Consider the following 14,550-nt stretch of genomic DNA (forward strand, 5'->3'; position numbering starts at 1 on the left):
TGCAGTCAAGAGTTGCATGAGGAAAATGGTAGAAACAACAGCAAAGAGGCTGAGGTCAACAACAGAGGTAGTTTCTGACAACAGCTACCATTTTTAACTCCATTATCTTAATCATTATCTTATATCATGAACCTCATGAACCTCTAACATCTTGTGCTTCCATCATAAATTATTCTGCGCTCTTTTTGTTCCCTTCCTATAAGTTTCTAGAGCTCCTATCTCTGGCTGCGAAGTTTAATACTGAAAAACAAAATATGGCTCTAAAATCACATAGGGCATAGAGATATGGTTCTTTTAAACACAGAGAAGTGTTAAGTTTTTCTTTTTATAATCACAATTTAAAGTTATTTGTGATTTCATTCCACATTCCATGAGCAGCATATACACAAACATTCATATAAAAGAAACCGTTAATGCACACTTAAAGCCCATGTGAACACGATGATCCAAAAAGTCATGCATAAGGTAATAATACACACTTATTTAACATTTTTTACATGTCAGGTGTGTCCTATACTTTATTAAATTTATTAAACTCATCTTCTCAAAAATTCTATGATCATCCCTCCTTTACAGATAGGTTAAGTATAAAAACTTGGTATTCTCATACCATAATTTTTATTTGAAAAATTAAACTAATACATGCGACTTATATAGGGCAAGTTAAATTGACTTGATTGTGCTGACCTTCCTTTCAAAATCTACCTCTAACATTCTCAACTCCCTATATTTGGAAGCTTGCATAGCTATTTTATTCTATCTCCAAAAAAGGAAGGAAAAGAAAGAAAAAGTTCAAGTCAGAATGAATAAAATTCTCTGGCATGAAGTTTTCATTATTTGTGATTTACTAATTTTCCTGCTTTTCTCCACTTATATGTACATCAGATTAATAGAACAGCAACAGTCTAAAATTATTTTGAGATGTGAATCTCAGTTTTTTCATGATATAGTTTACCGTCCAATTTAGGAAACAAAATTAGAAAATATGTCTGGAATACTAACGTCATTTCAGAGGTCAGTGCTCCTTATAAATTTAAAATAGATGAGGTAACGAAAATAAGCAGATTTGTTTTACCTAGGCTAAATGTTCCATGAAAACAATCCTAATGTTCAATAAATCCTTGAGAAACAATTTTTATGTCAAAGTTTAGTACAAGGCAGAATGAGGTAGCAAAAAGTACTACATGGAAATATTTCAAAAGATACTTAGGCTAAGGAAATATTTAAAAAGCACTATACTTTCTAAAAGCATAATGCTATAAAAATGTAAAAGAATGACAAGTGTAGCCACAGTTCTGTGCCTTTGTCTCAAAATAAGCATTTGTTTTTCGATACTTCGTTTTTGTTTAAAACACAACAAAAAGAACACAACGTTAAAACATGCAAGACTGTGAAGTGAAACTAGGTATTAATTAAAATTGTTCAGAACAGTCCTAAGTCAACAAAAATTGTATTCTATTTAAAACCTATCTTACAGCTTTGTATTGTAATATTTTGAAAAATGATTTACTAACAAATATTTGTGAAACATGTGCCTTTATTTTAATAAAACAGATTGTCTTAATGATTTAATCTTTTCTATATAAAAATATCAAAAGTTGACATTGGCCTTATTTCTTTGATACACACATATGCACATATACATACTTACAATTTCAAATAAGATTACTTTTTTAAAGTATACTACACTGAAATAATCAGCAATATTTGAAGACTACAGCACTGCATGCTTTTCCTGATACAAAAGAAAAAATTAACTGTTACCTACCACAACAAAATAAAAAGTCGTAATATTAAGAAAATATTTAGAGAAACAGTTTGATACTAAGCCATGAAAATCACAGTTTAGTAAAAAGGTTTCAAATAGATGTTTTGGAATCAGACAAGTGTGTGTTTCTATCTCTGCCTTACCAGAGACGAGCTTGGGCAAGGTAACAGCTTAACCTATTTAAGTCTAAATTTTCTCATCTACAAAATGTGGAGATAAAAATATTAACATACAGAATGTATATTAAAGGTGTACAAAGCATTTAAGAAAATGCCCTTTAACAATAAATAATAGCTACTCATTATTGATGTAGTCATTAAAAGCAGCTTTCAAAAGCAATCTATTAAATATGAAACTTTTTAAAACAATATTTATATTGGTTCACATTTATTATTTTTCTAGAAATACTGTTTTACCGCAGCAAATCATGAGTAGTTCAGTCCTAATGTTAAATTACTATGAAACATTCATTTAGGTAACAAAAGTTGCTTTAGATACGACCTTTATAACCAAAGGATATCATTCCAAAACCAGAAGAACCACGTTACATACATCCAGAATTTGGTTGCCAAATATATTCCAAGGGGCAATGCACTATGCATTGAATGATCAAAAAAGGATCTGCAAAATACAAATTTTATAAAATTTGAGCTCTATACTTTGTTGCAAAAATGAATGATTTTTTAAATGAAAATTATACACATTCTACATAGTAAACTTTGGCTTAACCAAAATTCAGAAATAGAGGCTCCTTAAATACCAAGACCATTTTTCACGGTAATCAATAATAAATGAGTGCACAGCTGAATCAGTCAGCAAGATTTTGAAGTTCCTAATTTGACAAGAAATGGAATTATATTCTATTCTGTGAACTTTTCAACCTCAGAATTTCAGTCTACTCCTATCCTCTTAAATCAATAATTTAGTATATTTAGTAACTCTTATCATTCAGCATATTAGTCACCAAAGATGCATTATAATTTTGATAAACTAATACAAAGCAATCCTCAAGTTTTTCTCCATGCTTCATTATTTCTCCTTACTTACAGACTCCTGGTTAAGCTTTTAGTACAGCTTTTTCAAATAGAATGAACTGGCAGTGTAATAGAATTGAAGGTTATTATGTACAGAATTTTAAACAGGGGGAAAAATAAGCATTAATGAATTTTTTTAAACATAAGCAGGATCAACTATCCATGTAGGCTAATTAGGAAGTATTCCTATTTATAGGATCCCTTGGAGCTCCTAGGAACACTAAAGTGAGATTAAATTACCTAGAATTAAGCTTCTTCCTGACAGTTAACACATTAGTGTATTACCAGTCATTCTCATCTCTATGTGAATTATTTTCAGAACTTTTTTTTTTTCTTTGAAATTCAGGTGAAAACAAAGTACTAAAGAAATGGAGATGAGGTGGGAAGTTTCAGATTTGATCAAAGACAACTGCCTAGGTTTACTGAATGGGCAACTTAAAGGAAAGGGATCTAAGGATAGGAAGACAGGGAAAGATCACAATGTTTTAAAGAAAAATGAGAGAGGAGAAAATACAAAGGCTAAGCCTTACTTCATATGCTCAGACTCTACCTTAACTGCTAAAATCAGTTACCAAAGAAAATATAATTACTATGGAAAAGTAAGCTCAAGAATTATAATTACCTAAAAATAGGCCATATGTGCATTACAGAGTTCAACGACTCGTCTACTTCTACTGAAATGTTTAAAACTGTATTTTAGCCTTAAAAATTATGTTAGACTTTGTCACTCAAAGTACCTTTAGAATTTCAACATTTCAGTTTGTTTCCTATAGTTAAGAGTCTCTTACAGCTTGTCTCCCTCTCTGATGACTTCCTATTCAGTTTTCCCTCCCTTCCCCTATGATTTTCTGTACTGTTTCTTATATTTCACGAGTGAAACCATATGTAATGGTCTTTCTCTGATTGATTTGGGATTGCTGGGGGGTGGGGGGTGGGGGATGGGTGACTGGGTGTGATGGGCATTAAGGAGGGCACGTGATGTGATGAGGCCTGGGTGTTACATGCAACTGATGAATTACTGAATTCTTCATCTGAAAATAATGATGTACTATATGTTGGCTAATTTAATTTAAATTTAAAAAATAAAATTGAAAAAGAAAAAAATAATTTCAACTTTAAAAAACTTAAAAGATTCCAGATAAAAGTCTGCCAAAATTCTTTAACATTAAATAAAGATGAAACATATTACATAAAGGCAATGTTCTAAACACACAAAACATTAATTTTACATAGCAGGTTCCCAATTATATCCTTTTGTGAACAGTTAAAAATACAGTTAAAAACAACATACTTACTTTGAAAGAAATTGTACTGTAGCCCAAACACCACCATACATTAGCCCTTTAATGAGCCAAGAATCAATATTTAGGTCTGCTATAAACCCAACCAGCCAAATAACTAGGAATGGAGTTCCTAGCATTACTTTCTGCCGAAACTCCTGTACAGAAAAAAACAATGTCAGAAAGTTTGCATGTTTCAGGTAATCTGAATGTGAACCATTGTTATCTTTGTGAAAACATGCAACAGAAGGTGAAATTCATTCATTCAAATATGCCTACTACGCACAGGTACTATTCAAGGTGCTAGTCTCAGTCTTTTAGATAGGCTTTAATAGGCAATTTAAAAGTACTCAGGTAAAATTGTGGGAAAAGAGAATATAAGTTATAGGAGTGGGTCTAGATATTCAGATGCAGAAGACAGCAGTGCCACCTGCCAACACGTGGATAAACTAGAAAACTGTTCATGACGATACCACACAATTAAAAAGGCCACTGATAACTAGAGAGTGAAGAACCAGGATAATTTTTAAGTTCTAAGAGCTACATCAGATAAAGAAAGACAGGCTTAGCCTGAAGAAAGACACTTTGAATGATACATGTAAACAGTATACTAAAATCTTAAATGAGACAGAAAATAAAACAATCTATAGAGTCCCAGAGTCCACGGAATGACGATTATGTGCCCCTGAACATATTTCAAAGCACAGTGTCTAACATTCTGGAGGTAGTTCCATTTCATTTTTGTACTGATCTAGTTGTTACAAAGTCCCTACTTTTTTTTTTTTTCTTTAAGATTGATTGATTGATTGACTTATGAGAGAGAGAGAAAAAGAGAGAGAGAGGTAGAGATACAGGCAGAGGGACAAGCAGGCTCCATGCAGGGAGCCCGATGTGGAACTCGATCCCGGGACTCCAGGATCACGCCCTGGGCCAAAGGCAGGCGCTAAACCTCTGAGTCACCCAGGGATCCCCACAAAGTCCCTACTTCTAAATACAAAACCTATCTACTTCCTTAGAACACCTACCACAATTTTACCTTCATAACAACACAAAGCAAGTCTATTAATTACCTCCTCCACATAGCAGCCCCTCACAAACTGATAGGCAGTTATCAAGTCTCTGGAGTTACCTTAAGTGATAGAACAACGTATGATCTTCCAGCTGTGACCTAACAAAGCTCAGAGTACAAATATTACTTTCCTCACTGACTACCTTTCCCTGAGACAACGCATCTGACATTCACCCATGTTATATCAGCAGTTTGTTCCTTTGAAAGCTAACTAGTATTCTATTATAGTATCACAGTTTTTTTCATCTGCAGCTAAGGGATTAGGGTTATTTCCAAATTTGAAGGCTGAATAAAGCCATTATAAACATTTGCATACAGGTTTTTGTATGAACAGAAGTCATTTCACTTGGATAAATACCTATGTGTGGGATTCTGGAGTTTTTCTTTTTTTTTTTTTTTTCAGAATATTATTTAACATATGTATTTATGATGCCATAAAGATGTTTTAAAAAGATGTAATGGTGATGTGCTGCTTCTGTAGATATGAAAAAAATCTATTTTCTCCTGAATTTTATTATAGAAATTTTCAAATATATAGTAAGTCTGTAAGAATTTTTAGTGAATACTAGCTGTATTCACCACCTAGATTCTATAATTCAGTAAACTATTTTTTTTTTTAAATATTTTTTTAAAATTTTTATTTATTTATGATAGTCACACAGGGAGAGAGAGAGAGGCAGAGACACAGGCAGAGGGAGAAGCAGGCTCCATGCACCGGGAGCCCGACGTGGGACTCGATCCCGGGTCTCCAGGATCACGCCCTGGGCCAAAGGCAGGCGCCAAACCGCTGCGCCACCCAGGGATCCCCAGTAAACTATTTTTAATTAAACTTTTGATTATGAAACAATTATAGGTTCACATGCAGTTGTAATAAATAATACAGACAGATCCCAAGGACCCTTTACCCAGGTTTCCCCAAAGGCTAACATCTAGAGAAACAGTAGTACAATATCCTAATGAGGATGTTGACACTGATACAGTTAAGATGCAGAATATTTCCATCACTACAAGGATTCCCCACGTGGTCCTTTTAGAGCAACTTCCCTCCTACCAGCTACCTTCACCTGCATATGAACCTCTGGCAACCACTAATCTGCTCTACATTACTGTAATTTTGTCATTTCAAGAATTTTATGTTATATAGTATATAACCTAAGGGACTGGCTTTCTCACTCAACATAATTCCCTAGAGATGCATCCAGGTTACTGTTTGTATCATTAGTTCATTTCTTTTTATTATTAAGGAACATCCCATGGGATGAGTGCGCTATAGTCTGCTTAACCTTCACCTACTGAAGGACTGTTAGAGTTGTTTCTGGTTTGGGGCTATTATGAATGGAGCTGCTATAAACATTCATGTATGGGATTTTGTGTAAATATAAATTTTCATTTCTCTGGGATAAATGCCCAGGAGTGCAGCCCAGGTTGTATGGTAATTGCATGTTAAGTTTTTTTAAAGCCTGTCCAACTGTTCTCCAGGGTGCTGTATTCCCACGAGTAATGTATGAATAATCAGTAATCAGGAGTAATTTCTCTGTATCCTTACCAGCGTTTGGTGGTGCTGCAACTTTTTCAGTTATTCTGATAGGCATATGATAGTCATGGTTTTAATTTGCATTTCTCATAATTATATTTTTTGCTTTCTATTACTTCTCTATGTTTTTGTTTCTCTATTTTCTTTTTCCTGCTGCTTGTGGGTTACTGGAAAGCTTTTTAGAATTATATTTTGATTCACTTATAGTATTTTCCAGTTTATCCCTCCACAGTTTTTTTAGTGGTTACTCAAATATTATATAAACATAACTTATCACAATGTACTGTTGTCATCATTTTACTAGTTCAAGTGAATTGTGGAAACCTTACCTCTTTATGTCCCTCTACCCTTCCCTGTTTAGATTATAAATTGTCTCACATATATACCTACATTTAGAGATACATCAAATAATATTAGAATTTTTGCTCCAACTGTCAAGCATGAGATGAGAAGTCTACTGTACTTATTCATAATTTTGCTTACATGATCTTATGTTCCAAGATTTTTCCTTTTATCTTTCTGTTTAGAGAACATTTCTTAGCCATTCTTCTAGGGTAGGTCTGCTGGCAATAAATTTTCTTAATTTTCCTTTATCTGAGAATGTGTTGATTTCTCCTTCATTCCTGAAAGATATTTTTACTGGATACTAGATTTTGGGTTGACAGTTCTCTCCTCTCAGCACTTGGAAAATGTGCCAATTTCTTCTGGCTTCTATGGTTTCTGGTGAGAAATCCATTGTTATTTGATCTATTTCACCCTTACCAGCAAGGGGATTTCAAGAATTTTATTTTTTGGCCTTTGGTTTCCAGAAGTTTGACTCGGTGTGTTCAGGCAGAATTTCTTTGAGTTTATTCTGTTTGGGGTATGTTCCACTTCTTAATCTATAGGTTGGTCTTTTGTCAACTTTGGGGATTTTATGGGCCACTGTATCTTTTGGGTACTTTTTTAGCTCTAACTTCCTTCTCTTCTTTTTCTGGGATTCTAATCATATCACTGTTAGATATGCTGTTATAATGTCTAATTTTTATTGTTCTACCTTCAAGGTCACTGATTCTTTCCCCTGCCCCCTCTATTCTGCTTTTGAGCCCATACACTGAATTTTGCAAAGTTTATTATAATTTTCAGTTTTAAAATTTCCACTTGGTCCTTCTGTATATTCTATTTCTAGATTTCTATTTCTTTGCTGAGGCTACTTTTCATTTGTTTCAAGCATGTTCGTAACTACTCACTGAAGCCTTTTTATAATGACTCCTCTAAAATCTTTTGTCAGGTAATTCTAATATCTCTGTCATCATGTTGTTGGCATCTATTTGATTTGCATTTCATCAGTTTTGGACCTTCTTAGTATCTGGTATGAGTGATTTTCTGTTTTTTTTTTAGATAGATTCCTCTGATGTAGCTTGGCAGAATGAGGGGAGTGAAGCATGTTATTGTCAGGTGAGATGGAGATTCAGATCTCAAACTGGACTCCAATGACGCCTGAGGAGGGGGCTCCTCATTACTGTTGGGCAAAGGTAGAGCTTCCAGCTCCCCACTATACCTCTACTGATACCTCCCCTGGCCAGGAGGGTTAGGACCTCATTAACAGCCAGAGGGGATGAAAGTCCCAAATCCCTATTTAGTCTTCTCTGACACCACCCCAGGAAAGAAGTTCGGGTACTTCATTACAGCCTGGTAAGGGTAAAAGTCTAGGCTTTTGCTCATGTGATTCAGGGTGGAGCCACAGTTTTTGGCTGTAGTATATCAGCCAAATATCTGGCTGTGGTAGAAAGTTATTTTCTAAAAGCTTCTATCTTGCTAAGCTGCCTCTTCTGTGGTTCTTTGGCCAGAAAGCAAGATTTTGTTGGAGCCCTTTTTGTCCATATCCATTTGTGATTCTAAGTTGTTGGCTTTGTCAGCTCCACTTTTGGGATATATGCAACAAAAAAACCGGAAACACAGGAACTCGCCACCATGTCATTCTTCAGATCCTGAGCTCCCTAGCCACTCTGACTTCTTCTTTCCATCCCTAGAATCTTCTTACATTACAGTAATAACATCCAGCTTTTTCAGTTGTACTTAGTGGGGAAGAATAGGAAGCGCATATCTACTCCATCTTCCCAGATTCATTTTCACATAATAAACAGTGTTAAAGAGGACAATATGTGAGATTTCCACTGTTAACAAAAGGGATCGTGGGTTTTTAAGTGTTGAAAAATACTAATTTAGAGATTTCCTCCTAACTTATTATTAAACATTTATTTAGGAGGCATTCTCTTTCTCCCTCTCCCTTTGCCCCTCACTCGTGTCTAAAATCTTCTAACCTTAAAAATCTACGAGCTTTTAATACTGTTTTCTAAAATTAAGATTCCCTCCACATCTATCTACTAGCACTGTCCAAAAATATTTTTCCCCTTTGGGATGACTTATTTTTAGTAAAATACTACTGAATCCTAGGTGTCAGTTTGTTTAGTTTTAAATAAAGAAGATACTTCACAGATTAGCAAATCAAATCATGCTTACGATTTAAATATTTCTAATGAGATGAAAAGAGAATAGTCTATATAATTACAAATACTTAATTTTACAAAGCCCCCAAACATCATATATTTTTATATAGTAATCTTTTTAAAAATGTAATATATTTTAAAATACCAATGCAAAACCAAAAATAATACAGAACACTTGACTTCTGAACTGATCACAATAATATACAAATGTTAATAAAATTATGCTAAACTCTTTAATGAAGTTCTTTTATTTATTTATTACTTTTTTTAAAAGATTTATTTGAGAGAGAGAGAGAAAGAAAGAGAACAAGTAGGAAGAGCAAAGAGGGAGAGAGGATCCCAAGCCGACTCTGCACAAAGTGCAGAGCCTCACGTGGAGCTCCATCCTAAGACCCTAAGATCATGACTCAAGCTGAAAGCAAAAAGTTGGATGCTCAACTGAATGCACCACCTAGGCAACTGTGAAGCTCTCTTTTTAAAAAGAAATCATATCTAAACACATAAATGTGCATATAGCCCTATTAACTATAAAATTAAAAATAAGAAGAATAAAAAATAAGTAAATATATTATTAAACATCTGGAATTTACAAAGTCATTTTTATCTGACAATGTATTTTTAAAAAATTCTTTAGAGTATTTACACTAAACAAAATGAAAGCATAAATACTATGGGACTGTTCAAAGTACAAGACACTTTTATTACAAGCTTAGTTACTAGGAGACATCAGGCTTTGTTCACTGTGTTGAGAAAAACTGCTGTAAACCCTAGAGGACAGAGCTCTATCAGAGAAAATTAAAATAAATCACTTTCTATGTTATATCTAATAGTAAAATGAAAGAGTTCACATGACATGCAAAAACTGTTCATTATTCTCAATTATGGGTTGAGAATAGCCAAGGTTCTTTTTTAAAATAGTCAAGTTTTCTTTTTTTTTTTTTTTTTTAAGATTTTATTTCTTTACCTAAGAGAGAGAAAGCACATGATAGAGACAGTACAACTGGGGTGGAGGGGCAGAGAGAGAGGGAAAAACAGACTCCCTGCTGAGCAGGGAGCCAACTCAGGGCTTGATACCCAGGTCCCAGGATCATGAATTGAGCCAAAGGCAGACGCTTAACCAACTGAGTCACCCAGGCACCCCACAGGTAAGTTTATAAACTATAAATCTAACCTTTCTCAAGTCTAAGTAATGACCAATGGTTTCAACGCATTAAGGAAGTCTGAACTATAAATAAATGAGGCATGTTTTGACGTTTCCCTTTGTCCAAAACTTGTCATTTTGTCCTGATAACACATAGATCATTAACCTTAAATAAAGCATCTTTATTACAACTAGAACAGACTGAATAAAATGGTAATCAAGGCATAATACTATTCAACTTGTGATTATTGACAAATTAGCCAAAATACCTCGTCAATTATTTAAGTATTATGAAGAAACTGCCAGTTGACTTTTCCTTTTTAAAGGAAGGAAATTTTTAAGGAATATAGACCCCCTCTTTGGAGGAAATATTCTTAATTTTAAAATCATAGTGTTACAATTAGGCAATTGAACCGTCATACAGTCTTTCTATAGAAAAGTGAAGAATCTAAGTTTCTCTCACTCTAAAAAAAGTTACAACATACTACAAAATGGGAAGCTTGAATCAATTAGTCAGAGTTGTGAGCAGTTTAAAAAGATACGTATTAGAACTACGATTTTTCATGATTTATTATATTAATAAGTGCACTTAAACAGTAAGGACTTATAATCTCTCACTAACAAAGGAAAGCTGAATCAATGAACTAAAATTTATGTTAGCCTATGGAGATATAAACAATTACATACATTTCTTCTTAATTATCAAATTACCAAGTAGGCAGAGCCCTGAGAAACTGCTATCTGACTTCATTTTGTCTTGGATAATATAGTATTTTAAAAATTATAGTGGCCAATGGCAAAATTAAAAGCTAAAAATGCTCAGTTAAGAAAGTATGCCTATGAATCTTACTTAAAAGATTACATAAGTTTTCAGTCATGAATTTACCTTATCAGCTTTCAGCTTTCTAAGGAAAGATGGATTGTCATATCCTTTTGCTTGTCTCGCCTCTTGCAAATGGTTGATCATCCACACGTTTTTTCTCTGCTTTGCCAAGTCAAGTGCTGATTCGCCCTAATAAGCAGAAAAAAATTCATGTTAAAAATAAAAGAAAAAGTAAAATAATTTAGTTGCCAACTTTTAAAGTACTCCCATAAAAACAAATTGAACAATTAGTTCATTAACATTATTTTGACATTGGGCAAAGTCAAATGCTAAAAGCATCTAATTTTGTATTATGCTTCCCATTCAAGGTACAATCAGTAAATATATTTACTCATCTTATTCTATAGATTCTATTTTTGCTTATGTTTTGACATATAAAAGTAAACCAAAAAGTAGGTATTTTAGCACCTGCTGGATCAGAGGCTATCATTCAGTTTATCAGTTATTTCATATTCTTTAAGGGTTTTATTAGTAGTACTTATCACTACAAAATATCTTACTATAATACCAAATTGCCAGAAACCTCTCAGTTTAATCTCAGTAATGACAAAGGTCTGAAGAAAATAGGGAAGAAAAAGAGAAGTCAACTTCTATTCCTACTGTTGTACTGGCATTCTGGTCATCTTAAATTCATTCACCCATCCAGAAATTTCCAAAGAGAATGAGAACAGCAACAAAAAAATAGTGACTCGGGTTATGGACCTACAGCTCTCCCTTTAATCTCATGAAGAAGAATGCCAAAGAGTATAAGTGAATAAAATAAAGTATTTTAAGGAAGGAAAGAAACGAGACATAAGCGCCCCTAATTCTAGATCCATACTTCTTTGTGCCTTTATTAATTTAAAATCCTTTTTCTCATTAGTCAAACACCTACATTTCTATTCTATTTAATAGTCTCCACTATTTATCTACTTTTTTAAATAGAAAAGTAAAATGAAAAATTTTGTGTGCCAAAATTTTAAGAATGTATAGATGAATATTCAAAACTACTTTAAAAAGGGGAAATATTTAAATATTACTTTGAAAAACTGGATAAAAACAAAAAATAAACCTTAGAGTGCCTTACTTATGAGGGATGATTATTATCAAGTATAAAGTACACTTGATTTTTTAAAAAATACTAAAAAATAAAAAGCAAACAACAAAATAAACACGGCACTACCACCAATAGTAACAACTATAACAACACAACAATTAACAACAAAAAAGCCCAACCAATCCTTTAATAAAAGGTCAATAGTATTTAATAAGGAATGGGCTAATCTAGGTGAGTCTTCCACAAATAGGGATATTTACTGTAAAATATCTCCTTACCTATTCAAAACTTCTATCACCTAAGTTGTAAGAACCAGCTAATTAATCCAAACTATAAAGATTACCTGAATAAAAGCAATCCCTTGGGTAACAATTCCCAGAGAATATCCTGCTGTTGCCTCGGTCCAGCTGAGCATCCCTTCCACTAGAGGGCCATGTGACACCTAAGGATTGCCTAGATAAAAAGATGGAGGGAGCTTTAAGAAATCTTCCAACTACTCCTCTAGTCTTCTGACTGCTTTTGTATAGTTCTTTCATTCAGTCAGTAAAATAAACAAGCAATTAACTTAAAGAATGATACTAAAGCCCAGGTTCTGATCAAGTCTCTATTTGATTACTCCATGTTGTCAGCCAAAACAGTAAACGATAAAACAAGACCAATAACAACAAGAATCATGGAGTATTTATAGATTATGTAACTGGTAATAAGAAACTTTTCAAAAGTTTTGGTGAGATAAACATAATGGAAGGTGGAGGGTGAAAGATAACTTTTTGCCAGAGATTGAATTTCATTATGAAAACTAAGGAAAATTCCTTCCTGGAGACCATCTAGGTCAGGTACTTAAGAGGTAAAGAAAACTATTTTTAGATAAAAGTTCTTACCTCATTTCAAGAAACCATGTAAGAGTCTTTCAATCTATTAACAAAGTTCAGTAATTTTATAGCCTGCACAAACTAAAAATTATGTTGTTTGATAATTTTAGAAAGAATAAACTATACATGCTTGGGCAGCACTCGGAGATTAATTGTTCTCCCAAAACTCAATTCATCTACATTTATCTGTATAACCAAACATGTGGGAGAGTGAATATTATTTTTTAAAAATTCACAAATGAGATGCTACCATAAGAAGGGATTACTACATACATAGGTCATTTTTTTTTTTTTTTAATTCTTAGTATCCCAAATCACTTTTCCTTCCCGTACTGTTATCGCTTCATAAGATTTGGATTTATTCCATGTAACTATTTTCTGGGGCCATGGTTCTTAAATTCTTTTGAGTCATATTTGATGAAAGCCATTAACAATCTCCCCGAAAAGTACTGATACAAGTCATTTCTTCGTAACAATGTATGGGCTCACCCCCTAACCAAAATTCACTGGTAGGTCCCAGATTAAGAATTTCTAATCTAAGTTAAATGGTTAATCTTGTTCTTCTAAGGATCAAAACAGTCATTTTAAAGTTACTTTATCTTGAAAAAAAATCATTATTTACATATTAAAAGAATCGAAATCCTTATTCAAATAACTAATTTACAAGGGCAAATATCTAATATAAAGATATAATATCTAAGAAACTTAAGTTTAATCTTATTTAGAAAGTAGCTATTTTAGATTAGGATCAACAAAATAGTTGTATAACACAAAGTATAATTTTTATATTCTTTGAAGAATGCAACTTTTACTCCTATTACAGCCATATCCAGATTTTCAGACTACATATTTTTTGTTGTAATTCATGATCAACTAGACTCTCTTTAAGACTTAAAAAGAAAAATGGAAAAATTGGGATCCCTGGGTGGCGCAGCGGTTTGGCGCCTGCCTTTGGCCCAGGGCGCGATCCTGGAGACCCGGGATCGAATCCCACATCGGGCTCCCGGTGCATGGAGCCTGCTTCTTCCTCCACCTGTGTCTCTGCCTCTCTCTCTCTCTCTGTGACTATCATAAATAAATAAAAAAAAAAAAAAAAAAAAAAAAAGGAAAAATAAACAGGCATAAATCAACTTTATTTCTCAAATTCCTGGACAAAGAACCTAGGTTATTTTTAATAAATTTTTCCCTTTTGAAATTCACACCAATTTAAGTTTACTTAATTAGCTTGCCATTCCACATAACTAAAAGCCACTACATCTCAAATTATATATGATTAAAATAGAACCAATTCCTTTCACCCTCACCAAGCAAGTCCTCTTCCTTCATCTTCACAACCTCAATATGTATTACACTTACTTATTCAGCCGTCAATATTTCCTTTCACCCTCATATCTAATCTACTCTGAAATACCATTTCCAAATCCATTCACTTCTCTCCATCTCT

The 14,550-nt window shown here is 33.4% G+C and overlaps 1 protein-coding gene across 1 annotated transcript in view; it reads right to left on the bottom strand.

The window, feature by feature from the left end:
- The window catches only part of ZDHHC17 (zinc finger DHHC-type palmitoyltransferase 17), an 88,241-nt gene that overhangs the window by 18,979 nt on the left and 54,712 nt on the right, over positions 1–14,550 (bottom strand). The window contains exons 8-10 of the mRNA XM_041738353.1: positions 11,202–11,327; positions 4,098–4,240; positions 2,289–2,389 (exon numbers count right to left, since the gene is read on the bottom strand). Of these exons, the coding sequence (XP_041594287.1) occupies positions 2,289–2,389; positions 4,098–4,240; positions 11,202–11,327 (370 nt within the window). The remainder of the gene's footprint in view (positions 1–2,288; positions 2,390–4,097; positions 4,241–11,201; positions 11,328–14,550) is intronic.

This window comes from Vulpes lagopus, chromosome 23 (genome assembly GCF_018345385.1).
Source record: "Vulpes lagopus strain Blue_001 chromosome 23, ASM1834538v1, whole genome shotgun sequence".
Lineage (NCBI taxonomy): Eukaryota > Metazoa > Chordata > Mammalia > Carnivora > Canidae > Vulpes > Vulpes lagopus.